Here is a 27,175-nt window from a genome sequence, read left to right as displayed (position 1 = left end):
GTTCAACTGTATAACCCAAAAACATTTAAATAGGGGTCACAGTATAACACTCTAAAAATAAGGGCTGACCTCTGCAGGAGCTTTTTGGAGATGCTGGAGCAGCTTTCGCGTTGCCAACCACACGGGAAAGTTTACAGCGCCAATTCGTGCCCGAAAGCTCCGGCTTCAGTTGAACCCCTGTGAGAAAGCTCCGCCGGAAAACCCACCCCCATTTCACTGAGCACTCGCCCTCATCGTGGTGTGTGTTGGCATGCCGCTCTCCCCAAAAGCACACAGAACTCGCTCCGCTCTTCTTTTTTTTGTGACACAAAGAGGAGTGTCAGGCAGCATAAATTTCAGCATACAAAATTCCACACACTCGCAACGCGTCGCAGATACTTTTCGGCAAAGTTTTCCGCAGGAGAAAGCCAGTGTAAATACTAGGAAAACCCCCGATCAGAATGGCCAACAGTTCCTCTTAGTTTCTAGCGGATTGGTGTAAATAAACTGGCGTTCGTCTGGCGGTAAATGATGGTGTATAGTGTATTTGTGTCTGTGCTTTTCCTCGATGGGCCAAATGCGCCCAAGTGGTCAAATGAGATAAATCAAACAAGTTTCTTTTGGGGCGAAAAAAAAGCGGCGGCCACCCGAAAATCGCCACGGGAATGGAATAAAAAACGAGAATCCGGCTATCATAAATAAAACATAAATTATGTTTCGCTGCCAGTTGGCGGCAACAAAAATAAAATGATCAAAAAAAAAAAGGAAAATGTGAACCAAGCGGATATATTTTGATTTTTTTTTATAAATAGAAAAATCAATTTCGCACGCGAAGAGAGAGCCGAAACTCTCACCCACACACGCACACTTGCTCTCTCTGGCGCTCTCTCACTCTCTCTCTTTTGGCGCGCGCCTGTCTGTGTCCGTCTTCCCCCAAAAATGGAGCATGTGTGTGTGTGTGAGCTACGCGTCGGTGTCTATTAGAATATCCAGTGAGCGAAAGAGCGAGCCAGCGAGCGGCCGAGTGCTCTCACTCTTTTAGCGAATAATTGAATATAATTCAAGTGTTTTTGTTGCACACACTATTTGTTGTGCTTATTATTGTTATTATTTGTTTAAATTACCAACGACAACATAAACAACAAAACGTGCGCGTTTAAAACTTACTTGGCCACCTTTTAAAGGCAGGGGTATCTCAATCAACACAACATAGTAAAAAGTTCTCCTTGTTCTCCTCCTTGAGAGCGAATCGCGAAGTGTGCTGCAGCCCTGGTCAGAAGAACCCTTTTATGGGTTTGTCCTGTTTACAAATTGACGCTGCAAATTGAATTTATAGCACGGCTGAAACAAGTGGTTGAGTGCCAGCCAGGGACCCACTTAATTTCCGTTTCGGTCCCCAAAATACAGAAGACAGAAAACGATATTACAGTGGAGTCTCTATAAGTGAACAAAACGAAATATATAAAACAGAACTATAAACTTCCCTAACATTATAATAGCAAAATAGCAAATATTTCAACATTATATATAAAAGAAAAACTCTTTCTTTATAAGTCATTTGCACAGTTTTTACAATTTTCAAATATCATTGCCTACTTCTAGGCACCTTACCAGAAGTTTTTCCATTTATAAAAAGAGTGGTACAAAATAAATTATAGTATAATTAACTTTTTAATTAAAACCGAAAATATTATAATAATATAAAAAATGAATTCAACAAATTTGACACTAACGAAATAATTAAAAAAAATTTAACGCCTGAAAAAATTCTCTAAGAATTTTTTAATAATTTTTATTAAACAGTTGTTTTGATCACCTTGATAATTACCATAAGTATTGCTTTATCACTAAGGTATTTCACTTAACTTAGCCAAGTTGGCCTGTAATTGGTTTCAACTGGAAATAGGTGGCTGGTTGAGTGGGTGGCTTGGGTGGTATTTTTTATTTTCCCTGAGAAAAACTCACGCACAAACGTATTTCCCCCCTGAGGAGCATTTGTTGCTGCCGCCTGAATCTTTCGAAATTGACAACGGCAACAGCAACATCAAAAGCAACAACATCAGATCAAATAAATTAAATTTACACACATAGTTAAATTAGTGAAAATTGAATAAAACAGAAGGAAGAATAGACGACAAACGTAAATAAAAGACAGAACGAGAGGTGGAGAGTGACGTGCGGCAGACAGAGCGCGAGAGCAACGTGTCGAGCAACAAATTAATAATAAAAAAAAAACTCAAAAAACGAAACACAAATTGAAAACAACAACAAAAGGCAGCAGCAGCAGCGATTCTGGATTTCTAGAGGCAGCGGCACATTCAAAAGATGGGCTGTGGACAGAGCAAGATACATTTGTATCCCAGGAAATCGAAGAGTAAAGCGAACGGCAAGAAAGGAGGACATGGTGAGTACGCAAAAAGAGAGTACATCCTTTGGGGCCTGACATTTCAAGATCCATATGTGGTGCACAGGAAAAAAGTTATCTAAAGATGACCCATGAAACCACAAGTTACCAATCAATAGAGTCTATACAAAAAAAAAATAGATCATATATTTAGTTGATAATAAGAATGTTTAAAAAGAATATCTTTTGATAGAAGTATTTAATATTTCAAAGGTATCAAAACATTATTTTATTAGCCATCAAATAATAGATATATCATCGACCAACCTATATAATTTTATTTGAGAGCACTTCACATTCTTATTTCGTTTTCTCCACCTATAGATATTTCGTGATTCTTGTTTTGCGTGTTAAATATTGATATTGTTTTGATAATTCTTAATACCCCCATCATTTGGATAGAAAAGTATGCAAGCGATCTACAGAAATATCAAGATTTTCTTCTCTGTGGGAAAAGGGAAATGGGGGGAAATAGCTAGGAAAAAGTATTGCCTGGCACAACAAAAGCTTACACGCATGACGACATCAATTTGCCTCCGGCAGTGTGCCTGTGTGTGTGTGTGCGTGTTTCTGTGTGTGTGTGAGCCACCTGTTTCCACACAATGAGGACATCATTGATTAATATGTCACCAGCAGTGAAAAAACAGAGGCGAAAGGAGGGTCTGAAAGGAGAAGCCCAGTTTTAAGGCCATGCATTCACCAAAGTAATAATAAAGGCCTACATTTTAAAGCCCAGAGAATTGTCTATATATAAACCAAAAACACACACATACACTTGCAAACTTACCAACACCAGCGTGTGTTTGCTCTTAAGTTTATAAAAATGTAAAAACCTAGCCTACATGGCGAACTTTTGACTATGCCCTATGGCCCAACCCTCTCTTTTGTGGCCGTCGTTGTGTGCGTGTTTCTTGTTTTCTTCTTTGTTTTTGTGTGTGTATAATTAACTGCTAAAAAGGCAACTTGTTGTTGCAGTGGGCGCCGCCCCCGAGGCCCTCAAATTGTGTGTTTGTGTGTGTGTGTGCCAAAAGGGTTAAAGCTAAAAAAGTATAGCATACACAAAGGCGCCATTGTGCCATAAACGACCCAAATATTTCGGAGACGCCTAGGCTTTAGTCTTGGTTCCAGATTAATTATTCATAATACAAGGCTCTCTTTGAATTTGCATTAAAATGCATAACGGTTTTTAATTAAATTTATGGGTAGCAAGGCCACTTCAAAGAAAGGCCCAAGGAAATATTAAGTATACGCAGGTCAGGCCGAAAGTTGCGGATGATGGGTTAGCAAAGGAAGAACGATGAAGTAAATAAAGGGTGTTGAAGGTCTTGTTAGTATTTCCGAAAAAATGTTTATTTTTACGATTGAAAGAGAGTTAAATTAGTTATTATCTTAGAGCCTACTGTTCTTTAATTTTTCTGAGTGTCTCCACATTCCCACACATATGTCATAGTATAATTTCTACAAGTGTTTTCTAAGCATCGAAGAAGTTGCCCCACTTGGCTTATTGCAAAACTTTTGCCACCCGGTGGCACTCGCGAAATTGCCCACTCATCTTGACTAATGCTCGAAACTCTTCTTTGGCATTATCCATTTGTTTGGCAGCCGACTCGGATGCCGAAACGGACGAGGACGAAGGCCACATCGAGGATGCCGAGAAGGCACAGCAGCGCGACCGCGAGAAGCACGACGAGAGCGAGGAGCTAAGCAATAAGGACATCCAGGACAGCGACGAGGACGTGGCCGTCTCCCTGCTGCGCGCCAAGAACCTATCGCTGCTCCAAAGCCAGTAAGTCATCCCCCCGCCCATCTAACCGAAAATAAACACCTCACTTTTCCAGGGAAATATCATCTAGCCAACAGAACTTCTTCCGCATGCTGGACAAGAAGATCGACGAGGTGAGAGTCTAATTAAAAATAAGAAAACACCTGGTATAAGGCGATCTAAATACATATGGGGGATTTCCGATATTTATGGTCGATAAGTGTTTAAACCATTAAGAGTTTTCCAGCACATTGCTTTATAGAATAGCAAAAATATTTGTTTGCCTGTTTCCATAAACACAGAACTTCTAAAACAAGGAAACCCAACAAATTCTAAGTTCATTGACGCAAAAAAAACCGCTTCTCCTATATAATTCCACAAATTTATGGTTTTGACATTAAAATATATTTATAAAACCTATTAAAATGAATAGGAACTCAAAATAATCTTGTGCAAAGCCTTTGTTGATTTTTAAAACAGAGAAACACTCTATTAATCATATGCTGAACAAGTAAATTGACTTAAATAATCAAAATATTGATATGTTATAGGCTGTTTTACGATAGTAAGCAAATGGCTCGCTGCCCAATGGTCAAATATATAAATGTACTAAGTATTTGGTTGCGCTAATTTGGAATAGCCAAACAATCGGTTTTATGGCCTTTAATTTAATTTTTTTTCGAACAACATGTGAGGAACCATTAAATTTCGCTTGTTACCTGAAAAAAAGAGATCAAAGAGATGTGAAGAATACATGCAGGAAAACGAATACAAATTTGTAATATATTAATTGATATTATTATATTTAAGCTTAGGTAAAAAATGCATCATACAATTCAATATGGAAAAATCTAACAGTTTAGATTGTATAATTTTCTTAATTAAATTTAATATTTTTTTAGTCAGCGTATTTCGATCTTTGTTTTTTCTTTGTGTGTTTCGGAATAATATTTTGATAACCTCTAAGTTTTCTGATTTCGGCATCTGGCTAAACTCATCTGCTCTTTCAGGGTCCCGACTACGACTCGGCCAGCGAAACGGAGATCGCTCTGGAGGAGGCCCGACTGAACGCCCTGCGTCAACACTGGGAGTCCGCCAGCATCACGGCCTCCATTTGCTCCTCGGCCAGTCGCTCGTTGCAGACGACGCCCATCCGCCAGGTGCAGGTGCCGCTCAAGCAACCTCCCCGCGGAGCCGGCCTGCTGCTCCAGCCTTCCAGTGCGGCGACGGTCACCGCCTCCTCCTCGACGATAGTCACGCTGCCCACGACGGAGTATCTACCTCAGCATGTGCTGGCAGGGCGGCAGCAGCAACAGGCGGCGGTGCTCTACCAGCAGCAGCAGCAGCAACTAATCCTGCTGCCCCAGTTGGATCCTAATGTTGTCAACACGTCCACGGCGGCAGCAGCGGCACAGCTCGTCCAGTTGCAGCAGCAACATCACCAGCAGCAGCAGCAACAGCAACTCAGTCAGCAGCAACAGCAGCAACAGCAGCTCTACCAGCAGCAACAGCAATATCTGCTGTCCCTTCCCGCCGGAACCAAGCCGCAGAGCGTGAGTCCAAAGCGCCTGATCTACGGCAGCACCGCCACAGCCGGGCCTCCGGGCAGTACCGCCTGTCCACCGCCGGCACCGCCTCCTTCCGTTCAGTATATTGCCACCGGGTCGAGCGGTGGCTTCCTCAATGGCGCCGGCGCCATTTCCGGAATCGCAGCGGGTCGAGGGCCCCTGCAGCTGGCCTACTACGGTGCCGCCCCCCCGAGCACTGCCCCCCCGACGGCGACGGCCCTTTCCAACGCCCCCGAAACGTACGAACCGCCAACCGCTCCACACAGCCAAATGCAGCAGCAACAGCCACCGCCTCCTCCGCCGGGCGCCTATTACGGCGAGATGATGCACGGCACACAGGTGAGCTGTCCAGGGAACTCTCTCTCTAGGAGAAAGTCACCCATGACAATATCACCCATGGTAATGTCAACCATTACAATGTCAGCCGAGAAACATAAAAGATTAAAAAGGTTTCCATCACTTAAATTGATTTCTAAAAACAAGAATGTTACTCAATGACAATGTCACTTTTAACACTGTCACTTATTACGATGTCACCCATGACAATATCAGAAGTGACACAAATGTCACCACCATTTGAACCCCAAGTCGATCATCGCCATACAGAAACAAAAGAAGCGCGAATTCTTTAGACAAACTGAATTTTTTTTAATAATTCTTTTGTGAGATAATAACTTTTCTTTTTAAGGGCCCAGTTAAACTCAAAACTAAACCTACTTATTCCGTTTATTTTTCAGCCCGCTCCGGCGGCGGAATACAAGTTCCCGCCCGCCATCAGCGTGCAGCGATTGGCGCCGCAAGTGCAGCGGCAACTGCGTGAGACGCAGGAACTCATAAAAGACTCGTGCCCGCAGCTGTATGCGGCAGGATATGGCAGCCCTGGACCACCGATACGCAATCCCAGCAGGAACCCCACTAGAACTAGACCCACCCTGGAGACCCAGTTCTCGCAGGAACTCTCGTGATATCTATATATGTAAACAGCCAGCAGACGGAGGATGCACCCACGTTCAGACACACAGTTGGAAGAAACTGCAGCCAAAGATGAAAGCTAAGATTAACCAAAATTATAAAAAACGAACCCCATGACTAAAAATCCAAGAAAAGCCAAAAAGCAACAAAAAAAATCGAAGAAAATCAATTAAGAAATTGTAAAACTGCACTCAATGTTTCAGAACCTCAGAACCCCCGGCGGGCAGATCGAGCCCCCTATATGCGTACTACTTACAACAAACAAGATGAGCAACTACTAAACCTATGCGGAGCAACAAATAAAGCATTAAACTACAAAAATATTCAAGAGGCAGCCAAAGAACCGATGAGATGAGAGTACGAGTAGGATAGGGATTGTAGCGAGTTGGATCAGAAAGCGCAAGGTACATAGATTTAGGATCGAGTATAACGTTATAAAGCGATATATATGCAAATGCCACAAAGAGGATGCGGAGGAGGAGTTTAGATCCCGAACAAAGCAAACACAAATCATACAAAGTAAATAATATAAAGTGTAACAAACAAATGACTTCTACATTCTCACGCAATTTTGTTAGTCATAAATCTCATGGTGTAATTTTTTAACAAATATTTTCCGTCAAATTCTCGAAATGGTGTAACGTTGAATATGGAGACGATAGAATGTTCGTTGGATATGCAATTAACGGATGAAGCTGTCTAGTAATATTTGTATAATTTAGTTCTATTTATTATTATGATAATTTTGGATGTATGATAGTTTTTCTTATATGGAAATATATATATATATTTAAAAATGGAAAATAAAAGCAAATCAATTAAGTTTAAAAACACGCCGTCTTGTTTCCCCGCGGAAATAATTAAATCCAGCCAGTTGAACTTCTAATTAATTCCTTTATTTATATCTTGTTATCAATTCATACTTATGGGCTCACATAAAATGGAATTACATTTTATTTCTGAAAGTATTTAGACGTTCTGTTTTATTTGTATGTTTAATTTTGTTACTGTGTGAAAAGTATCCAGCTAAGCAATTCATTAGACTAGTCACATAATATGGTTTAAGATGACATAATAATACGCATTTGATTCTAAGAAATTGACATTGTTTCTTATGTGTACGTGTGTGTCCGATAGTGTGAAAGGTGTGCGCGGGAGTGTTTTCCCCTTCTAGTGTTTCCTAGTAATCCGATTGTATCTAATCTCTTTTGGCTTGGGTTTGGTTGGAGCATTGCAAACATTTCTTTTGCAGTGTATGAATTATAGGTACAATATTCGAGAATTGTATAAAGAAATCAAATACGCCCAGGGCTGTGGAAATATAAATGCCAACAACATCGATGATCGGCACTCGAATGCCCTAACAATTTGACTAAACCAAAAGCTTATCAACTAAATTGGGGGTTTTTTTTATGGGGAAACGAAGAGATTTATCAAATTAAAAGCGTATTTGATTCCAGATTAAACCATATTATATAGCTACGACGTGGGCGGAGGAGATCTACACGAAACGTACATCAACGACGCTCATCTAACATCTTCCCTATGAAGTCCCTGGACTTGTAATCGTGGCTCGTGTACATTTATACGGGTGGGTGTATGGATGTGCGTGTAATGTTCGTGTGGGGAAAGGAAATTACAGTAGAGCAGGTTCTACAATTTGGTAGCCTCTTTTGAACTATAGAGCCTCTAGTTCTGCACGGGCAGCGGGGGCGGCGGATAGGCAAAGATATCGCCGCTGTTCGCCATCATATAGGGAGCCGCCTGCGTGGGTACTGCATACTGGGCGCGGTAAGAATTGGCCACCGCCGTTGCTCCTCCGTTCAGCGACACGGTTGCCATGCTGGAGGACATCGACGAGTACTGGCCGTAAGCCTGTGGTGTCTGCTGCTGCTGCTGCTGGGGTGTCTGCAACTGTTGCTGCTGGGCTGCCGCCGCCGCCTGCTGCTGGTTCATCGGTGGCGGGGGCATGTTGGCGAAGTTCATGTTGTACGGCGAGAAACGAGAACGCTTCTGATCGACCCCGTAGTTGGCAGCTGCCATCGCCGCCTGAACGGAGGCATCGGGAAGCAGGTGTTGCTGCTGGGCAGCCTGTGCCTGTGCTTGTGCCTGGGCCTGCTGCTGCTGCTGTTGCTGCTGATGTTGCGCCTGTGGCGGCACAGATCCCGGAGCGTTCTGTGCTTTGTTGGGCTCGAAACAAGCGGCATTGGGATTGAAGCGGGAGAAGGGTACTCCGCCCTGCTGTTGCTGCTGGCCCTGGTAGCCACCGCCTCCCTGGCCGCGGTATCCTCCCTGACCGCCTTGGTTTGGCGGCGAGGTGCGTGGCTTCTGGTCGAAACGTGGTGGTCCACCAGCTGCACCACCGTTAAAAGCATTGCGATTCATGTTGCCTCCGGGACCGTTGTTGTTGCGATAGTTGTTGCCGCCATTGTAGCCGCCGCCCATCTGCTGGTTGCGACCCTGGTAGCCGTTGCCGCCACGATAGCCACCACCCATGCCGCCGCCGCGCTTGTTGTAGCCCCCGCTCATGGCCATGTTCATCAGTTTGGGGTTGATGGTCTGTTGGGGGAGGGAAACAAATAAGGTAAGTACATGGAAGTATTTAATAAGTTAACAAGGGATTCGGTTAAAGCGACTCGACTATTGTTCCAGTTCTTTAATTTTAACAAAACAACTTGCCCTCGGGAAATTTGGTATATAAACTTTTATAATTGTTTTTTTGGTGTGCCAAAGTTAAGTATCTTGGAATTTCTTTCTAACCTTGGTACAAAGTCACATATTTTACATTTAACTTGTCCTCAAACATTCTAAAGTAGCTGAGAATTCCGATTCCTACGATATATAGACCCAAAGATAACTCACCTGGTTGGCCTCGCGCAGCACCTGGATCAGGTCATTGGCCTTGTTGGCGTTGGAGTGCGTGAACAAGGTGTAGGCGGTGCCGGTGTTATTAGAGCGTCCGGTACGTCCAATGCGATGCACGTAGTCCTCAGAGTTCGAAGGATAATCATAGTTGATCACAAACTTGACATCGTCAACGTCTGTTTGATTTCATTTATATTTTTCATTTCGAATTTGAAAATTGAAGAAGTGTGAAAAGAAGCGTTAAAAATATCCAATCGAATCAATACGTCGAAAATAGGAATCTTTCTCAATACTCAAGAAACTATTCAACAAAAACGAAAACTTATTTGTGTGTGTGTTTGTGGAGGTTTATGTTAGTGGGTCCGTGTCTGTCTTGGTGTGAGTGTTAGTGTGGTGGTGTTGGTTTCGGTGCGATCATTTGTTTTGGGTACGTTTGTTAATAGAACTTAAAATATACTTGATCGAATCGTTGAATGGATTTTGTCGGTTGGTATTTCAGTTTAAATTTCATTTGGTATGTTTTGTACTTTGAACAAAAATTTCGCCATCAATACTATTAGCGTATATTAATAACTATACATCTTTGGCAAATAGATATATGTTTTTTCTATACTGCAGAAATGTGGACCTCGACCTTTTCTTCTCATCATACTTTCATATCTTATATTTTTTTCAATACACAAATCGTAATATAAATGTTTAAGCTTAATGCATACAAGAGACGGCTTGATTAAAATTAATATTATAAATAGGTAATATAAAAGTAAATGAATGATCAAAGCTTATGATAGAGGGTGCTGGTCTTTCGAAGGTACATATGGTTAGATACTTCGATGGTAAGGAGGGAGGAAGGGGTGCGGACATATTGCTATGATTAGGAAGAAGTAAATTAGCCTAGTACTTACCCTGACGATCTAGGGTTAGAATGGATTAGAGTTAGGCTTACGCGCAAGAGTCCCTGGAGATCCTGTCCTCGCAAGTGGGTCGTGATGAGGGAGATCCCACGGATCTCAGCAATGCTAGAAACTTATAACTCAACCCTCAACTTGTATATATAGCTTTTCTCTTTAACTGCTTTGTGTATATAACTTTTTAACATTAAACTTTAAACTTTTTTGTACTTGTTTTGCCATTTGAAAAATCGAAGTCCATTTCATATAAGGTGCTGATGATATTTTTGTTCACACACAAATTTAGGTTTTATACATAGAGTAAGGAGCGACGTAATATAGTATAAGATACTTTATGATACATAAATAAGCTACAGAAAATTATCATCAGTCAAAAAATTCTTGGTCCGCAAAATGTGGCAATTATTCAACACATTAGTTACTTCATATTATTCTATTAACTAAAAAAAAAAATTAAAAAATACATATAGTTTTTAGGCATTGTTTAATCGGTTTGCCTTGGATTAAGTGGTTATTTTTTTAGGGTGCACTGAGATTATTTACTTTGGATTTTTTTTAGATTATTTTGCTGGGCCATTGACTCCTTGACTGACAGTAAGTTGCTTTATACGGTAAGGTTACTCAAAATGTGATTGACGAGACACAACTAAAAACTATGAGCAAGAGAGCAACAAACAAACTAAAGGTAAACAACATCATATAACCAGCAATGCATGGAGAACAAACACATTCCCCTCATTATTTGAGACCACACCATTTCTTCGTACTCAGAGAATAATTCAGCAGAAACTAAAGGGATCGAGAGGAACTTAGCGGTCCACCAGGAATCGAACCACTCGAAAATCATTGAACTAAGGCCCAAACGTTCCCGAAAAATGATAAATAGGAGATCTTCGGCTGGTATGAGTTCGAACATGCAAAATTATTAACAATCGGTCCTTTTCCGGTTTTCACTTTCACTAAATTACATAGTTTGATAGATGTTAGCTAGTGAAAAGCCCAGTAAATTTCGCTTAGCTGCCCACCATGAAATATCATAATTTTCAACTGAACATCCTGGAATTGAAATAAGTTTAGAATATTTAAGAAAAAACAGTGAAGCCAAAATACAGCTATGCGAAATGTACTGGAAGAGCTTTTTTACAAAACATATTTAGATTATTATAATATAAACAAAAAAAAATCTTTCAACCATGATTATTTACACGCTGGAAATGAATATTAAACCGCAGAACGATTCCGCTTATGAAACCCCCAGAATCATTTCGATTTCGTTTTGAGCTCAAATCGAGAATGAAATGTGAAATCCGGAACTGACTCAAACCAAAAAAACCTCCAAAGTTCTGGAAACAGAGCGGAAGGAAGAGCGAAGAGGCTGGGCGGTGTTGGCCGATTCATCGCTGACGGATCGCTGAGACCAGACGAACCAGGAAGGCGTCGACGACGAATCACAAAATAATGAATGAAACCCCACGGGATGCTGATTGATCCACAGGCAACAATTGCTTGGTTACGGAGAGAAAAAACGGAAGGTGGCCCCTTTGGAGGCCCACAAAGGCTACGTTTACTCACCAAGTCCGCGGGCAGCCACATCGGTGGCCACCAGGATCGAGTGCCGGCCATTGCGGAAGCTCGAGAGCACAAAGTCGCGCTCCTGCTGCGACTTATCGCCGTGAATAGCGCAAGCGCGCCAGCCCTGACGGGAGATATTGCGCGTGATCTCGTCAACACGCTTCTTGGTCTCGACGAAGATGATCGTCTTGGTCTCGTTCTCTGCCGAGATGTCCGTCAGCAACTTGATCAGCTTCATCAGCTTCTCGTTCTCATCGCACACGTCCACGATCTGAAGGATGTTGTGGTTGGCGCTCAGCGACAGCGACCCAATGTTCACCTGAATATAGTTATTAAGGAACTCCTCGGCCAGCTGGCGCACCTCTTTGGGCCAGGTGGCGGACCACATCAGAACCTGACGGTCCGGGCGGATCTGTTGCATGATCTTCCTGATCTGGGGCTCGAAGCCCATGTCCAGCATACGATCAGCCTCGTCAAGAACCAGATAGGTGCATCTCTTTAGCGAGGTAGTGCCCCGCTCGAGGAAATCGATCAGTCGACCAGGTGTCGCGATCACAATCTCCACTCCGCGCTCGAGATCCCGCGCCTGCTGACCCTTTGGTGCTCCGCCAAAGATGCAAGTGTTACGCACATGCGTATTGCTGCCAAACTCGATGGCCACCTGCTGAATCTGCTGGGCCAGCTCCCTAGTGGGAGCCAGCACCAGGGCGATGGGTCCATCACCACGCTCCAGGCGTGGCTGGTTATTGATGTGCACCACCGCCGGCAGGACGTAGGCCAGGGTCTTGCCGGATCCGGTCTGGGCCACGCCCACCAGATCCCTTCCGCTCAAAGCGATGGGCCAACCCTGTGCCTGAATGGCCGTTGGCTTGGCGAAACCCTGCTTGCGGATCTCGTTCATTACATAGTCGGGGAAGCCTCCCTCCTCGAACTCAATACTGGGTGTGGGTACCTGGTCGCCCTTGATGGTGATCTCATTGCTGGTGAGGAAGGTCTCTGTCTCCCCAGGAGTGCGTGCCAGCACCGAATCGCAGGGCTTGTAGAAGTTCTTGCGGAATGGCGTGAGGTTGACCTCGGACCAAACGATCTTGGGCAAGTGGGCGCCATGGTTGGAAGTGCGCTGTCCGCCGTTCTGGCCACCGAAGCCTTCTTGGCCGCGGGGTCCTCCGGGTCCCATGCCAGGACCACCGCCGTTCATGCGGCGCTGTCCCCCATTGGCGGGTCCGTGCCCATTGAATCCCGGATAGGGGGCAGAGCGATTGCGCTGGAACATGCCCGCTCCGCCGGGTCCGCCCCCGGGAGCTCCTCCGCCCATGCGATTGGGCACCATGCCACCGGGTAGACCGCCGCCTGCTGCTCCACCGCCACCGCCGTAGGCGTTAACCTGTCCGTTGTACCTGCAAGGAGCGTTTTGTGCCATGAAATTAGAATTTTGAGCCTTTCGATGCGTAGCCAAAATGTTGAAATTTACACCAAGCGATCTTTTTTTATGTAATTTTCATTTTTTACTGCCATTTTGAATTTATTGATTTTCGACACTCGGCCCCAGGCCGCATGGTCACCTGGATTTCAGACCGAAAAGGGGGTTTGCCCGTTTAGATGAGTGCGTTTGGACTTACATATTCATTTCTGGTGTGCTGAAAGTGGTAAGATATCTGGCCAAATTATAGTTTTTCGGGCACTTTTTCAATTTTTCACTCCACAATTTTTTTCAGCTCCTACGTCGTCAAATAAAATTAGCAGTGTGACCGTGGAGTGAGCCATCAAATAATACCGTCCGGTATATACTTTTATACCGTTTTTATGTATTCAATTTTACTGAAAAATAGGTAAAGGTGGGTGTCTCCGAAAAGCTAGCCGACTTTAGAGTTGATGGTATACCTCAAACATGGTCACTCACCGTTTGGGACTGCACTCATCTCTAATGTTTTTGCCATTTGTTTTTATTTTTAAACTTTAAACAATGCGCACTAGCTACAAGAAGAACAGGCCCTTCGATTTCAAGCTGATAGATTTGGTGGAACCAAATCCGGTGCTCTACAAAAGGTCCGGGCTCTCGAATTACGATGCCATGAAGGCTAAGACGGACGTTTGGGCGCGGATAGCCGAGAGGATGGGTTGTGATGGTAACTAATTCCAGAAATTCATTATTTTTACTCATATTAAGTAATATCATCTGCAGTGGACTTCTGTTTGATGCGCTGGAACAACCTGCACTACCAGTTTCGCAAAGAGTTCCGCCGGGCGGACACCAGCGGCTCCACCTGGCCGTACTTGGAGCGCCTTCGCTTTCTGGCTGAGAACCAGCCGCCATCGAAAAACAAAAGCAAACCCAAGACTAGGGACTCCCCCGGCAAGCAGGAGGAGACCATCCAGGAAGAGACCCCTGTGCAGTTCCTGTGGGAGACCTACGAAAACGGAGACGTTCCTCAACAGTCCAGCACCTTCATAATCGAGGAGGTCATCGAGGAGCCCAGTGAACAGATCATTCAGGAGGAGATCATCTACGAAGAACAGGAACCAGCGGAGATACTCTCTCCCAGAAGCAGTTTCCTCCAGATGGACCAAGTCCTGGCCCAGCTCAAGGAGCCCCAGCGAAAACGGGCAGAGCGAAGGATAACAGCTTTCCTGCTCAAGTGCCAGCTGCGTGCCTTGAGTAATCAGTCCGTAGAGGACCTAACCATATAGCTCTTACTTTACATACTCTCAACTTTATTAAAAAACAGAAAAAACTTAGATTACACCTTGCACTTGTCCAGATCCAGCCAGGCCACCTTGGGCTTTATAATGAACTGATCGCGCGGCAAACTGTCCAGCATGGCGGCCTGCTGGCGCACGTACTTTACCAGCCGCTCAATCTGCGCATAGTCATCGCAGTTCATCTCGAAGAAGCGGCGCCACAGAGCGCAGGCCAGGACCCGATCGTCGGACATGATGCCCTCGTCGTAGGCGATGAGAGCCGCTTGGAACTGCTCGGATAATGTCTCAATCTGCTGACGGGTTCGTGAGGGATTGTGGGCCTGTTTGGGGATGATGTTAAAGTTATGGAAGCTCTGTTCTAGTAAGATTTACTAAATCAAAACCTACTCCCAGTTTCTTCGCGCGTGTGTTGACATCTCCCCACATGGCCTCCACGATGCAGTTCCGCAGGAAGCGTCCGTCCTCGCCCGTTTCGGAACCCTCGGCCATGGAGCGCATCAGCAGCAGCCAGACGTGCAGTTCGGTGACCAAAAACCAAGAGTTGAAAGTGTTTGGCAGATTGAAGTCGCGGAAGAAGGCCACATAGTTGATCTTATCGGCCACACTTTCGTACAACAGATGACTGGTGACCTTAAGGCGCTGAAAATGGATAACTCTTATTAATTTGAACCATATTTAAGTCAAAAATAGTAACCATACCGCCTTCGTATTCGGTGTGAAGCCCACTTTGGTGAGCACTCTCTTCAGAATTCCGCCTTCTGTGGGTGTTCCAGTGCCGGGTTTGGTTTTATTTGGACTATCCACCACGCCGGTGGATGAACACAAGCGACAGGATTGCTCAAATACACCCAATATCGCTGGAGCCTGTTTATAGGGCTGTTGTGTCACCTAAATAATGGAAAATTTAAAAATTGTGCACCCGTTTATATAAGAGTTGCAGGCGGTGCATTCAAGCGGTTGTTTTGCCAATAAATGGAATGTTTTAATGGGATGAATCCTACCCATGGTGTTCTCGCGATGCCACTGACCAGCCTGGCAACTGCACGAGTGCACTGCATTTTAAAAAATGGTCTAAATTCACTAAAACAAATTCGTTAAAATAAAAAACCAATTGCACGCGACAACAGTCCAAAACAGCTGATCCCATCAGGGCTGCCAACTCGGGTGGTAAGCTAGCACTGTTAACTGAATAACTTGGCAATAACATATCTAGTTAAAAAGTACTGTTAAGGGAATTTACATGAAGAAAATGTTATTTTCTAGTGACAAATTTATAATTAATTGAAATAAACCTTTTACCGCCTAATTTAAATTTATTTTTAATTCAGAAATTTAAGAAAATGTTAAAGAGGAGACCTAGTGTGACCGCATTTTTAGCTGGGTCCTTCATAACAGCAAGAAACGGTCTTACTTCCAATCCAATTGGAAATGTAAATAAATAAATAAATTTAGCAAGTTAGGATAAAAAACACAAAACATGCTGCGTTTTGGAACCCAAATGAGCCGGCTAGTGGCCCTTAATATGCAGACGGTATGCCGCATCCCAAGCAGCAGGAATACCCAGAAATTGATCACCAGAAAGATGACACAACAGCGATCGCCGGTGGACTGGAACACAAGTATTCCCACTAAGGCAGCGAAAGACAAGGATAAGATTGCCCCATTGGGATGGTTCCTGCTGGTGGGTTAAAAACGAATCCCTTATCTACATAAATAACTAATACTTATGGTTAATCCCGATCCCCAGCTTATACCCGCCACCACTTTTGGCTTGGGCTGCTGGCAAGTAAAGCGCAAGATTTGGAAGGAGCAGTTGATCAAGGATCTTAACAAGCAGCTTAGCACAGCTCCCGTGGATTTACCAGAAGAGTAGGATCCCTGATCCAATTCGTATTATTCCCCCTACTAAAACTTCTATTTCCTGCAGTCTTAGTGATCTAACCCAAATGGAGTACCGTCTGGTCAAAATCCGTGGACGTTTCCTTCACGAAAAGGAGATGAGAATGGGTCCAAGGTCTCTCATACGCCCGGATGGTGTGGAGACGCAAGGAGGACTCTTCTCGCAGAGGGATTCGGGCAATGGCTATCTGATAGTGACCCCCTTTCAGCTGGCAGACAGAGAGTAAGTTCATTTTAAGGAAAACCATTAGGATTCCTTATATATCTACCACTTCCTCCAGCGATATAGTGCTCGTTAATCGGGGATGGGTGTCCCGCAAGCAAGTGGATCCAGAAACACGTCCTTTGGGTCAACTGCCGGCGGAGGTGGAGCTCACCGCTGTGGTGAGGAAAGGAGAAGCCCGTCCTCAGTTTACACCTGACCACAAAGGCGGTATCTACCTGTATCGCGATCTGGCACGCATGTGTGCCTCCACAGGAGCTGCTCCTATATTCCTAGATGCCGTCTACGATGCACAGGCCGCCAAAAATGGTCCCATTGGCGGCCAGACCCGCGTCACCCTGCGCAACGATCATCTCTCATACCTGGTCACCTGGTTCAGCTTATCGGCGGCCACCTCCTTCCTCTGGTACAGGCAAATAGTCAAGAGGATACCCTTCTGAGAGGTGATTCAATCAAATGCTGTTTTGTTATTTATATAAAATTTACATGCTCTCGTGTAAATGCTGGTTTTTATTGACTCGCTGCAGGAGGGGATTGTCCCGCTGGAGCTTATATTGCAACTGCCGATCCTCGAGTGGCGGATCGGCAGGGGAATAGGAATATGAATACAAATACGGTTCGGGTTTTCCGCTTCGGGAGTGCCTAGCTGAATACTTTAACTATTTAAAAACACAATTGCTAGACTGGGTCGATATTAGGGAATCTTCAAAAGATCAAGATTGATTAATCTTAAATTCCTAAATTCATTGATTGGCCAATTAGTTCAGTGGCGAAATTTTACCTTAATAATTTTCATTGTGTTTTCTAATTATGTACAACAAAGAAGTTTAAAATGTCCGATTAGTAACTCAAAGCTTATTTTCTTTAAAAATTCATATAAAGAATACATTATTTTTCTACTTCATAGGAAATGACCAAGTCAATTGATAGTTGATTTCTTAAAAATAAAAAACTTTATCTACTTTAACATAAGCAGGGCCATACTGATAGTCAAAGTTTTGATGTCTGATCAACTCTGTATCCTCTAAATCGACCCACTCTAACACACTCAGATACAGAAACAGATACGGATATTTACAATTTAGTCTCGCAAATACTGGAAATTTCGCCAACTTTAAGTGTAAATGCCACCACCTCCGCCGCCCTCCGCACCTAAAGCTGGGGTACAATGCCCCAGGAACGGAGCAGACCAGCTCGCTGGTACTTCTTGCCGATGGTCTGGACATGGAAGCCGATCTGCAGCAGTCGCTCGTGGTCGAGGATCTTGCGGCCGTCGAAGATGTAGGCCGGCTTCATCATTGATTGGTATATGCGCTTGAAGTCCAGGTCCACAAACTCATCCCACTCCGTACAGATAACTAAGGCATGGGTGGCTCGAACAGCACTGTAGGGATCACTGTGGATCTGCACTGCCTTCTTGACCTTCTCCGGCGATTCCGTGACACTAGGATGCGTGAGGTCGTCGATGATTTGCTCGGGTTCCACTTTCGGATCGTAGATGTCCAGCGCGGCGCCTTCCTCCAGAAGAGTTTGGCATACGGTTATGGCCGCTGTTTCGCGGGTATCCCCCGTGTTCTTCTTGAAGGCAAAGCCCAAGATGGCTATCCTCTTGTCCGACACCGTGTTGAACAAACTTTCGATGATCTTTTGCGAGAATCGCCTCTTTTGGTACTCGTTCATGTCGATCACCTGCTGCCAGTAGGCGGCCACCTCCGGCAGATTAAGGTTCTCGCAGATGTAGATCAGGTTGAGGATGTCCTTCTGGAAGCAGCTGCCACCAAAGCCCACAGAGGCTTGCAGGAACTTGGAACCGATGCGGGAATCCAGACCCACGGCTCTCGCCACCTCGGAGACATCGGCTCCAGTGGCTTCACACACTGCCGACAGCGAATTAATGCTCGAGATGCGTTGGGCCAGAAAGGCATTTGCCGCCAGTTTGGACAGTTCACTGCTCCACGTGTTGGTGGTGAGGATGTTCTGCTTGGGAATCCAGTGCTCGTAGATCCACGACAGCTTCTCCACCGCCTGGTGACCCTCTGGCGTCTCTTCGCCACCGATCAGCACGCGATCCGCATTCAGAAGGTCGTTGATGGCAGTGCCCTCGGCCAGGAACTCTGGATTGGACAGAATGTCGTAGTGGATGCCGGGCTTTTGGTTCGCCCGGAGTATGTGCATGATGCTTTCCGCCGCCCGCACGGGCACCGTACTCTTCTCCACCACGATCTTGTTGGACTGCGCGATCTCGGCGATCATTCGGGCTGCACTCTCCACGTACTTGAGGTCCGCCGCTCGACCTGGAGATAATAGAAAGCGATTAGTAAGTGATATTAAGTATTACAACTCAGGATCAACAGAAAGAAATCCTTTTATATAGGTCCTAAAGACTTATTTGAAGTCTCAATTTATTAATCTTGTTATTAGTGGGAGAATCTAATTAAAGCTCGAGTAGAATGATTTTTTAATTAATTTGAATCCAAGTAATCTATGATTGGCAAACAATTTTTAATTAAATTTCCACTTCAAAATATTTTTCCTAGAAATAGCAATAAAGTTTTATATTATTCTACTCCATTTTTTTGGTAAGATCAAAATAAATTTTATAATACTTTACTAAGCATGAAAATAAAAGGTAGTATTTCAATGCTAACAACAATTAACCAGGTGCTAACTATGACTTATTTGCTGGCAGGCTTCTGCTTTGTGTCACGCCCAACATTTTTATTGGCCAGTTTGTAAAGCCAGCTTTTATGATCAACATGTTTAAGCCATAATATGACAACAACTCTAGGCACTAAAATATTCCAACACTTAGCTAGACTTTCATTACCGATGTTCACTCCTTCGGACTTGCTAATATTTGCATAATGAGCACTTACCCTTGCCGTTGCCGCAGGTTTTTGTGGGCGTGTTCACCGAGATGAAGATGAGGTCCGCCTCCTTGATGGCCGTCTCGATGTCCGTGGAGAAGAAGAGGTTCACATTGCGGCACTTCTTCACCACCTCATCCAGACCCGGCTGAAAAAAAGAGCAGACATACCTCGTTAAAATATTTTTACAAATTATTCTACAAGTTCTTGGCGTTGGCCTAGTTTTCTACTTTTATTATTGTAATGCCAATCACGACCCACTCCCAAAGCAGCTGGTGACGTTCCCACTTCGTCGGCCGATAAGATTATACCCTTCTTTACGTTCTTTGTACGTGGACCTTATCCGATTGCGTTTCCTACGAAAGCTATCTTAAAATTAACCCCGCTATGGCTCTGTTTACGTGCTGAAATAGCGCTTTAAGTGGTCCACTTTTAAACGTTTAGTGATTAATTTATAAATTATAGGACAGGGGTCTTCCCATGACTACCCACGCTTATGCAATATTCACACGAATTCCTTACTCCCCTCTCATTCAACGCATTCGGCCAGACTTATTTCCGTTTCTGATACGATTTGAATGTTCATTGAACTCGTTTTGTGCGCTGAGTCTAATTTGCATACGTATTTATATGGATTTCTCGGAGGCAGGTGTTAATAACTGTCTTTCTTCTTGGGTTTTTGTATGAGATAAGATTTCGCCATAAAAACAAATGCTGATCTATGTATCTTTGAATTTGATTAAACAACAGGGGAAAGAGAACGTCAAAAAAGAGATATTAAGAACAGTTTCTAAAAATATACGGCCCGTGCCGCTTTCCTGTCTACGACTGATAAATTACTGCGTTGTACTTAAAAATGAAGAAATCATTAATGAGTACACCGAGTAGGAAATGTTAGATGTCAATAGCCAATAGTGCAAATGCTAAAAAAGAGGATGTTGATTACAAGGCCGCATTGATATTTCCAGCAAATTGCAAATTATGGACATGATGTTGGCTGGTTGTGATGCAATCTTGGTAAGTGAATATCAATAAGAAGAATGGAATGCTGGCCAGACAGCCTCTGTGGGTACAAGTGCACTTAATGACGTGTTTTTGCCCATCGCTTTTGTTTGCATATAAATAGTATCTCTTACTGTGCAGCTTATATAAGTGAAACCAATCTTAAAGGGGTACTTTTAACTTGCTGGTTTCAATTAGTTAAAGTTCTGGTTGCGACAAATAGAAATCTTTAATATGATATAAAATACATCCATTCTTAGTATTGGGTTTAAGAAATTAGAATATTTAGAATTCCTAAATAGTAGTGCATCATTAATAGTAAAGATTTAAAAAATCCGAAAATATTTTGTACAAAGCAAAGCCTCTATAACCAAAATTCAGACTGATAGCGGTGGTTTTACTGTGTTTGGCTGATTGTATATATTTTTTTCGCGTTTTTTCCCCAGAGATACTGTGTGTTTGCCCAGAACGTGGGTAATTGGACAATTTCCAACTAATGTTCGCCCGCTAAAACACAGAGCCCCTGCCCAGCGAGCTTATCTCGAACCGAGACTCTGTTTTGGCGCAGACCCGATAAGAGATACTTAGTGAGGAATGGGGGCAGGCGGAAGCCAGGACGGAAATGCGCCAGTAACAATGGAAGAGGAGAAATACTTTGTGACGTGTGGAAATCTGCCTTCGCCGGCAATCCGCTTACACCTTATGGCTTCGTGGCGCATTTAGTATCTGGAATCGAGGCCTGGCGGGCATTATGGTCACGCAGTCTGGAAAGTAAAATCGATTCCCACGCTTGTTTTCCGTCTCGAATCATATTTCAGCAATCATTTGCCTCTGCGAGCTTTTATAGTTTGTTTTGAATGACTAATGGCCGTAACACGAGGACTGACCATTGACCTTGTTGTGGGCCAAGTGCGTTAAGCACCTGACTGTCTAGTAAAATGCCAAACACGCACTGATGTTCAAGTGAAGACTGACTACAGAGAGAGAAATTATTGCGTTGTTACCCGAAATTTTTAAGTTTTAGTAAAATGTTGAATGTACATACAGTACATACATTTCCAAAAACCTTATATTATATACTTTTGCTAAATTTAAAATGCTTATTAATTTTTTTTCGAAGTATTCTAGAACTACTCACTGATTTAATCTTTATGGTTCTTCTTAAAATGCTTTAGTAAGCGATATTTAAATGAGCTGACTCATAGCATCATAGCATCAAAAAACAATAATGCAAATAACTTGATTATTCTAATAGTAATTTACACTTTAGCCTATTTAAAAAACAAACAAAAAAATTTAACATTTTAAGATCTATAGGATACATAAAAATAAATATTTTTTCCACATATATTTGATTTTAAAATTTAAAAAAAGTTCCCTAGATGGTAATCGAATCCTCTGACGTGGTACTAGTCTATAAATCTCTGAATAGATCTCGCATTTTCTGTCTGCATGGGAACTGGTTTCTTTTCGAGAGGGGGGAGGGGTGCCCACCGACTTGGGCATGAGCGGTCATCGACGTTTTGGGTTCTTCTCGATGGATCTCGGGATTGATTGATGTTTTGTTTGTTTAGGATTGGTGGAAACCCTCAAAAAATAAAAGAATTGCAAGGCCAAGGCGTGAGCACACACACACACACACTGAGCACTACAAGTAGCCCCCTCTCTTTTCCACGGGCACACACAAAACACATACTAATGGGAAGCACTTCCTATGTACATACAAACACGAGTCGAAAAAACCAACCTCGTAAATGGGCAATTTATCCGAATTCCACTGGGCAATCCGCTCGGAGCTCTTGTCCACCAGGGTTATCACGATGTCGGAGCACTTGAGCGCCATCACCGCACAGGTCGGACCCCCGACATATCCAGCGCCAATGCAGCAGACCTTCATGATTCCGATTGCACCGCTTTTCCTCGTCTGTTTTGTTTTGCTGTTGCTGTTCGGCTTTTCCTTCCGCTCCGTCCCTTTACGATTTTCCCTTTTCCGGCGGCTGTCGAGTCGCGTGCTTTTCAGTCGAGCGGTCCGAGGAATCTGACTTTGCGCGGCGGCGGAAAACAACAAAAACTACTACCGCCCAAATTAAACAAAAAAAAACCAGCCAATAGTAACGCCGTGTGACCGCCGCGCGATTCGCGCCAATATACCATTTCCCGAAACGGTCATACTCTCGCAGTTACCGTTCTGAATTTAAAAAGTTATTCAAAAATCAGCTTTAGATTTCATTATGGTTTACCAGTTTTCAAACTTATTCTTAAATTTAGGAATGTATTTCCTTATGGCTTTCCAGTTTTCAAAATTTTTTCTTAATTAAAGTATTAATTCTGTACCAAAATTTGGAACTTTTATGGTTAAAAAATATAGACTTAAAATTGTAATCTTACTTTTTAAATTTCTTAACCTTGCAAGATAAATATTAAATCTTTTTAAACAGAAAGTTTTAAAAAAAATAATCCTGGTAAGACTTATATCCAGCTGACAGAAAGAAACTACATTTATTTCACGACTTGAAGCAAACTTAAACGAACAAAGCTCAGCACTTCCTCACATCCGGAACGATTCCACATTCGGCGTAGGAATCGGGGACCTTGGCCTCCTTTTTGGCGCAAGGCGGACACTCCACGCAGCAGAGATCGTCCTTGGGCGTGGCCTTCAGCAGCCCGTCAATGTTCTCGCCCTTTGGAGTCTTCAGGTTTGTGCCGGAATTTACTCTAGCCGGCACCTCACTCATTCTGGTCTTTGACGACGTCTTGGGCAGCGAGTACTTGGTTGCATCCGGTGGATTGGGTCTGCCCCAGAAGTCTCGTGGAACATCCCAAATGATGAGCGATCCGTCGGTGCTTCCAGTGACAAACATGGTCATGCAAGGACTATAGGCGCAACTGATCACGGAGGAGGCGTGCTCCGAACCCAAGCCCACCACAGCGCCACTGTTGTAGTCCCAGAGCTTAACCTGCAGATCGCTGCCCACGCTGATGAAGTAATCCCCAGTTTCGTTGATGGCCAGGCAGTTAACCGAGGACTTCTTTGAGGCAGTCAGCTCCCTGATCAAGGCTCCGTTGTACACCATCCAGTAGATGATCCTGCCGTCCGAACCGCAGGTTATTACCTGGACTCCAGTTGGGAAATAGGAAGCGGACATGAACTGCGTGTTGGCAGTTACCACTTGCTTGCGGGTCATGCGTCTGTCAAGAATTGGTTATAATATAGTAAGTAGAGTGACTTTCCTTAACTCACTTTATATCCCAGATCACACAGGAGCCATCGGTGCACGCCGAGATCACTTCAGTGTCAAGATAATTAATGTCCAACGAGGTAATTGGCCCTGAGTGATCCTTCAGAACGCCCAGTAGATCCTGGCGGTAAGGATCGATCTTCCACACCCTCACTTGTCCCTCAATGCCGCCAGTAACAATTAAACGACCCGTGGAGGCCACGGCCAAAGCACTGCATCCTGTTATTAAATAAGATTATGAATACAACATATTAAAAGTAATTCCTAGATATTCACCCTTGTTGTGCGCATTGGGGATAGCGTAGATAAGCCTTCCTGTAATAGGAGTGAAGGCCCGAATGATTCCATCATTCCACACGGAAACAATACTGGTGCCATCATGGGTGAAACGAACACAAGCGCAGTTAAAGTTATATACCATGATGCGAAGCAACTCCTGTTTGCGACCAGAAGACCAAATACGGATGCACTCTTTGCCGGAGGTGGCAAAAACACCAGAGTAGTTCCTTAAAAATTAACAATTAAAATATATTTGAAGAATATGATAATCCTTTTAACTCACTTGGGGAACGTGATGCAGTAGACCGACTTGGTGTGACATGTTCGCAGCAACTTGAGCACCCAAGTCTTAATATTTAGTCCATAAATCTCGTTGGTGTCCGTGCAGATGTAGAACAATTCTGGTTTCGATCGAACAAAAGATGAGATCCTCCCTGAAACATGGGTCTTCTTCAGGGTGCGCAGATATGGCCAAGTAGGACCCGGATAATCCCTAAAGTTAATCAGCGGTACATCGGTTCGCTCCTCCACTAGCTCTATATCACCATTTCCAGCTCCAATTAGTAAACGTCCTTCTTCTAGGACGTACAAAGCCCGTACTCCATTCACATAGCGATTACAGTCCCTGCCAGTTGGCTTTCGAGGATTGTGGGTGCCAAAGGCTCCCAGGATGCAGCTGGTGGATCCTTGCTTGCTCACATGATCGCGATCGCAACAGTTCAGAACGATCTTCACGATATCACCAGTTCCAGTGCCGAGATAGGCAAACTCATCAGTCTTATCGATGCGGGCACAATAGAAAACTCGTGTCTTGCTGGCCATTAGGACATCCTGAACGTACAATTTCTTCTCCTCGCGAAGGATGCTCCACAAACGCAAATGGCGGTCCCCGGCGGTCACAAAAAAGTAAGGATTGTTGTGCATCGGTCGGACTGTCAGGGCATTTCCGGATATAGCCCTCGAAGCCGGTGTTTGGCAGATGGGAGAGCTAGAACAGCGATACAAATCATTAGTTTTGGTATATTATTCCTTAAAGATGTAGTCACCCACAATGCCTCCATGTCAAAGACGATTACGGAACCATCATCCACGCCTCCAATCGACACCACACAGCGATCCTCGGCTGTGAAGCATATGGCCTGAACCGAAACCTTGTGAAGATCATGGCGCGAGATCTCCTTTCGCTGGTCGTAGTCCCAGATGATGACATAACCGCGGAATCCCATGTGGTTTATCTGGCCCGAGGCCATGTACTTCCCACTCTTGCTGAGATCCAGACATGATATTGTATTCGTATGTCCGGCCACAAACTCCTGCGTGTTCTTCTTGTAGTCAGCAATGCCTATTTTATTGCCAAGTGCGAATATAATGGATCCGGTTACTGGATGCTGGCGCACTCCGTTCTCCACTTTTCCGTTTATCCCGAAGATCGCGCGCGGAAGCAGTTGCCTGCAGGTGTCTTGGGAATCTCCCATTTTATTACAGGATTATAGCAAAATATATTTTTGGATATGTAACATATAAGGAAGTTTATGTTGGATTTTATGCCAAGTGCTTTGAAGGTTTTAAGACGGGTTGTTTTCTGTTTAAAAACAAGGCATTTGAAACTTTAAACAGCGACCGTTGCTGGGTTGCCGTTGCTAGCGAAGATCGAATTTTAGGTTTAGTTTAATATTATTTTTACCAAATTATGTTTATAATTTTTTTTACATTTTATTTTAAAGTCAGTTAATAAATTTAAAACTAATTTAACAACAGAAATTAAGAAACCTTTTTAAAATTGTGTTGTAAGGTTAAACTAGGTTTGAATTTAAGTGTATTTTAGACGTCAGGTATATCTAAAAAATGGTGTAACATATTATTTTGAATTAACCAAGTCTTCGTTTGACTGTTTAAGTTGAACTTGGGTACAATATTGTTTCAGCTTGCTCACATTGAGGGAGGAGCAGTTCTTTTGGACACGATTCTGCATTTCAATCTCTTTCTGACAGAGATCATCTATGGCGGCGTATTTTTCCTCTTCGATTTTTAGGTGTGCCAGCATAGCCATGTTCTGAAATGTAGTTGGTTCAAGTAAAACAGGGCTATGATCACAAAAAATCATTGATAATTCTAATAGTTAACCAATATTTTCGATAAATCTATATAGTTTACGACTCTGAGCATTAGATTCTAGATCTATTACAGTTACCTCTCGATATTTGGCCTTCAACTCCTCTAGTTTGGCTGTCCTCTGCTCCTCCTCCTCGCTGGTGAACTGATTCTCGAAGAACATGTGTTCTGGGAGCAGTACATGAGGTGGAACATGGAACACCTTGCTGTCCAGTTCCCTCAGGGCTTTTAGGCCTTTGGATGCGGATGCCAGGAAACGACGCTCTACGGTTTCCTTTTGGGCCTCCAATAAATCCGCTGTTGCGGGTGTCTTTATCTTATCTATGATCCTTCCAGCGCCTTTCTTGATGATATCCTGCACAATATGTTCGCCTATTATAAACAATGGGGACTAAGGACGCTATCCATGAAACTAAGGAAATAACACTTACGCTCTGCTGAAAGCTGTGCCGCTGTAAAGTTGAAATACTTCTGATCGTAGGTACTACTGTTGAAGTCCATATCGGGGGATCGTATTTATATTATTTAGGAAAAACTAAATTAAAAATCGGACAAAAAGATAAACAAAAATCGCGCAATTTCAAATTAGTGTTACCGTTCTTGGATAACCAGAATATGCTACCTCATCAGCAGAGCTGCCAAATCTAGCTAATAAATATAGCTACAAATAAAATATCCAGCTACAAAGTTTAAAAACAAAAGTAATTATAAAAAACAACTAATACTTTTTAGTAATTATTATATTTAAAATTAAAGGGTTATTTTTTGGTAGAAATTACAGTAACAAATGTTATTTCATTTAAAGCTAACCTATGTAAATC

At 43.5% G+C, this 27,175-nt stretch overlaps 8 protein-coding genes across 11 annotated transcripts; 3 read left to right on the top strand and 5 right to left on the bottom strand.

Moving 5' to 3' along the window:
- Positions 1-265: 265 nt before the first annotated feature.
- tow (target of wingless) lies at positions 266-7,909 on the top strand. Of its 4 annotated transcripts, none has more exons than XM_065864781.2 (6): positions 266-412; positions 2,071-2,383; positions 3,986-4,169; positions 4,222-4,279; positions 5,156-6,052; positions 6,451-7,909. In XM_065864781.2, exons 2-6 carry the CDS (start codon positions 2,305-2,307, stop codon positions 6,676-6,678), a joined length of 1,446 nt encoding a protein of 481 aa, XP_065720853.2. In that variant the 5' UTR covers positions 266-412; positions 2,071-2,304; the 3' UTR covers positions 6,679-7,909. The 4 variants fall into 4 exon arrangements, with proteins under 4 accessions (XP_065720853.2, XP_016934087.2, XP_065720852.2 ...); XM_017078598.4 differs by having other exon boundaries at positions 272-503; positions 4,237-4,279; XM_065864780.2 differs by having other exon boundaries at positions 278-503; positions 2,099-2,383.
- Positions 7,560-13,810, bottom strand: LOC108013009 (uncharacterized). The gene is made up of 4 exons (XM_017078596.4): positions 13,653-13,810; positions 12,034-13,430; positions 9,548-9,726; positions 7,560-9,244 (listed from the first exon to the last, which is right to left on the bottom strand). The coding sequence occupies exons 1-4, from the start codon at positions 13,658-13,660 to the stop codon at positions 8,375-8,377; spliced, it is 2,454 nt and encodes an 817-aa protein (XP_016934085.1). The 5' UTR covers positions 13,661-13,810; the 3' UTR covers positions 7,560-8,374.
- Positions 13,811-13,910: 100 nt separating this feature from the next.
- LOC108012487 (transcription factor Adf-1) lies at positions 13,911-14,769 on the top strand. Its single transcript, XM_017077896.4, has 2 exons — positions 13,911-14,159; positions 14,216-14,769. The coding sequence occupies exons 1-2, from the start codon at positions 13,997-13,999 to the stop codon at positions 14,719-14,721; spliced, it is 669 nt and encodes a 222-aa protein (XP_016933385.2). The 5' UTR covers positions 13,911-13,996; the 3' UTR covers positions 14,722-14,769.
- On the bottom strand, positions 14,725-15,891 carry Uqcc1 (Ubiquinol-cytochrome c reductase complex assembly factor 1). The gene is made up of 4 exons (XM_017077895.4): positions 15,735-15,891; positions 15,433-15,621; positions 15,121-15,372; positions 14,725-15,053 (listed from the first exon to the last, which is right to left on the bottom strand). The coding sequence occupies exons 1-4, from the start codon at positions 15,789-15,791 to the stop codon at positions 14,772-14,774; spliced, it is 780 nt and encodes a 259-aa protein (XP_016933384.2). The 5' UTR covers positions 15,792-15,891; the 3' UTR covers positions 14,725-14,771.
- A 274-nt stretch (positions 15,892-16,165) lies between these two features.
- Surf1 (surfeit locus protein 1) lies at positions 16,166-17,356 on the top strand. Its single transcript, XM_017079293.4, has 4 exons — positions 16,166-16,414; positions 16,481-16,602; positions 16,661-16,855; positions 16,914-17,356. The coding sequence occupies exons 1-4, from the start codon at positions 16,211-16,213 to the stop codon at positions 17,293-17,295; spliced, it is 903 nt and encodes a 300-aa protein (XP_016934782.2). The 5' UTR covers positions 16,166-16,210; the 3' UTR covers positions 17,296-17,356.
- sgl (UDP-glucose 6-dehydrogenase sgl) lies at positions 17,346-22,789 on the bottom strand. The gene is made up of 3 exons (XM_017079292.4): positions 22,472-22,789; positions 19,732-19,870; positions 17,346-19,149 (listed from the first exon to the last, which is right to left on the bottom strand). The coding sequence occupies exons 1-3, from the start codon at positions 22,619-22,621 to the stop codon at positions 18,008-18,010; spliced, it is 1,431 nt and encodes a 476-aa protein (XP_016934781.1). The 5' UTR covers positions 22,622-22,789; the 3' UTR covers positions 17,346-18,007.
- A 404-nt stretch (positions 22,790-23,193) lies between these two features.
- Positions 23,194-25,803, bottom strand: LOC108012553 (cilia- and flagella-associated protein 52). The gene is made up of 5 exons (XM_017077965.4): positions 25,293-25,803; positions 24,526-25,230; positions 24,240-24,469; positions 23,966-24,182; positions 23,194-23,913 (listed from the first exon to the last, which is right to left on the bottom strand). Exons 1-5 carry the CDS (start codon positions 25,715-25,717, stop codon positions 23,262-23,264), a joined length of 2,229 nt encoding a protein of 742 aa, XP_016933454.2. The 5' UTR covers positions 25,718-25,803; the 3' UTR covers positions 23,194-23,261.
- A 150-nt stretch (positions 25,804-25,953) lies between these two features.
- Positions 25,954-26,951, bottom strand: Mis12. Its single transcript, XM_017078162.4, has 3 exons — positions 26,786-26,951; positions 26,434-26,726; positions 25,954-26,295 (listed from the first exon to the last, which is right to left on the bottom strand). The coding sequence occupies exons 1-3, from the start codon at positions 26,853-26,855 to the stop codon at positions 26,101-26,103; spliced, it is 558 nt and encodes a 185-aa protein (XP_016933651.2). The 5' UTR covers positions 26,856-26,951; the 3' UTR covers positions 25,954-26,100.
- Between the last annotated feature and the right edge of the window lie 224 nt (positions 26,952-27,175).

This window comes from Drosophila suzukii, chromosome 3 (assembly GCF_043229965.1).
Source record: "Drosophila suzukii chromosome 3, CBGP_Dsuzu_IsoJpt1.0, whole genome shotgun sequence".
Classification (NCBI taxonomy): domain Eukaryota; kingdom Metazoa; phylum Arthropoda; class Insecta; order Diptera; family Drosophilidae; genus Drosophila; species Drosophila suzukii.
This window is presented reverse-complemented; position numbering and strand designations above follow the sequence as displayed.

Coding starts and splice junctions, on each gene's coding strand:
- Mis12 (XM_017078162.4), bottom strand. CDS start 26,855: ATGGACTTCAACAGTAGTACCTACGATCAGAAGTATTTCAACTTTACA. Junction 26,727..26,785: donor GGCACAGCTTTCAGCAGAGC/GTAAGTGTTATT, acceptor TGTTTATAATAG/GCGAACATATTGTGCAGGAT. Junction 26,296..26,433: donor TGAAGGCCAAATATCGAGAG/GTAACTGTAATA, acceptor ACTACATTTCAG/AACATGGCTATGCTGGCACA.
- LOC108012553 (XM_017077965.4), bottom strand. CDS start 25,717: ATGGGAGATTCCCAAGACACCTGCAGGCAACTGCTTCCGCGCGCGATC. Junction 25,231..25,292: donor GTCTTTGACATGGAGGCATT/GTGGGTGACTAC, acceptor TCGCTGTTCTAG/CTCTCCCATCTGCCAAACAC. Junction 24,183..24,239: donor CCCCAATGCGCACAACAAGG/GTGAATATCTAG, acceptor ATTTAATAACAG/GATGCAGTGCTTTGGCCGTG.
- LOC108013009 (XM_017078596.4), bottom strand. Junction 9,727..12,033: donor TGTGGCTGCCCGCGGACTTG/GTGAGTAAACGT, acceptor GAAATCAAACAG/ACGTTGACGATGTCAAGTTT. Junction 9,245..9,547: donor TGCTGCGCGAGGCCAACCAG/GTGAGTTATCTT, acceptor CTCCCCCAACAG/ACCATCAACCCCAAACTGAT.
- tow (XM_065864781.2), top strand. CDS start 2,305: ATGGGCTGTGGACAGAGCAAGATACATTTGTATCCCAGGAAATCGAAG. Junction 4,280..5,155: donor TGGACAAGAAGATCGACGAG/GTGAGAGTCTAA, acceptor CTGCTCTTTCAG/GGTCCCGACTACGACTCGGC. Junction 6,053..6,450: donor AGATGATGCACGGCACACAG/GTGAGCTGTCCA, acceptor TTTATTTTTCAG/CCCGCTCCGGCGGCGGAATA.
- Uqcc1 (XM_017077895.4), bottom strand. CDS start 15,791: ATGCAGTGCACTCGTGCAGTTGCCAGGCTGGTCAGTGGCATCGCGAGA. Junction 15,622..15,734: donor GCATCGCGAGAACACCATGG/GTAGGATTCATC, acceptor TCCATTATTTAG/GTGACACAACAGCCCTATAA. Junction 15,373..15,432: donor TCACACCGAATACGAAGGCG/GTATGGTTACTA, acceptor ATCCATTTTCAG/CGCCTTAAGGTCACCAGTCA.
- Surf1 (XM_017079293.4), top strand. CDS start 16,211: ATGCTGCGTTTTGGAACCCAAATGAGCCGGCTAGTGGCCCTTAATATG. Junction 16,415..16,480: donor CATTGGGATGGTTCCTGCTG/GTGGGTTAAAAA, acceptor CCCGATCCCCAG/CTTATACCCGCCACCACTTT. Junction 16,856..16,913: donor TTTCAGCTGGCAGACAGAGA/GTAAGTTCATTT, acceptor CACTTCCTCCAG/CGATATAGTGCTCGTTAATC.
- LOC108012487 (XM_017077896.4), top strand. CDS start 13,997: ATGCGCACTAGCTACAAGAAGAACAGGCCCTTCGATTTCAAGCTGATA. Junction 14,160..14,215: donor CGAGAGGATGGGTTGTGATG/GTAACTAATTCC, acceptor TATCATCTGCAG/TGGACTTCTGTTTGATGCGC.
- sgl (XM_017079292.4), bottom strand. CDS start 22,621: ATGAAGGTCTGCTGCATTGGCGCTGGATATGTCGGGGGTCCGACCTGT. Junction 19,871..22,471: donor ATAAATTGCCCATTTACGAG/GTTGGTTTTTTC, acceptor TCTTTTTTTCAG/CCGGGTCTGGATGAGGTGGT. Junction 19,150..19,731: donor AACCTGCGGCAACGGCAAGG/GTAAGTGCTCAT, acceptor TATTATCTCCAG/GTCGAGCGGCGGACCTCAAG.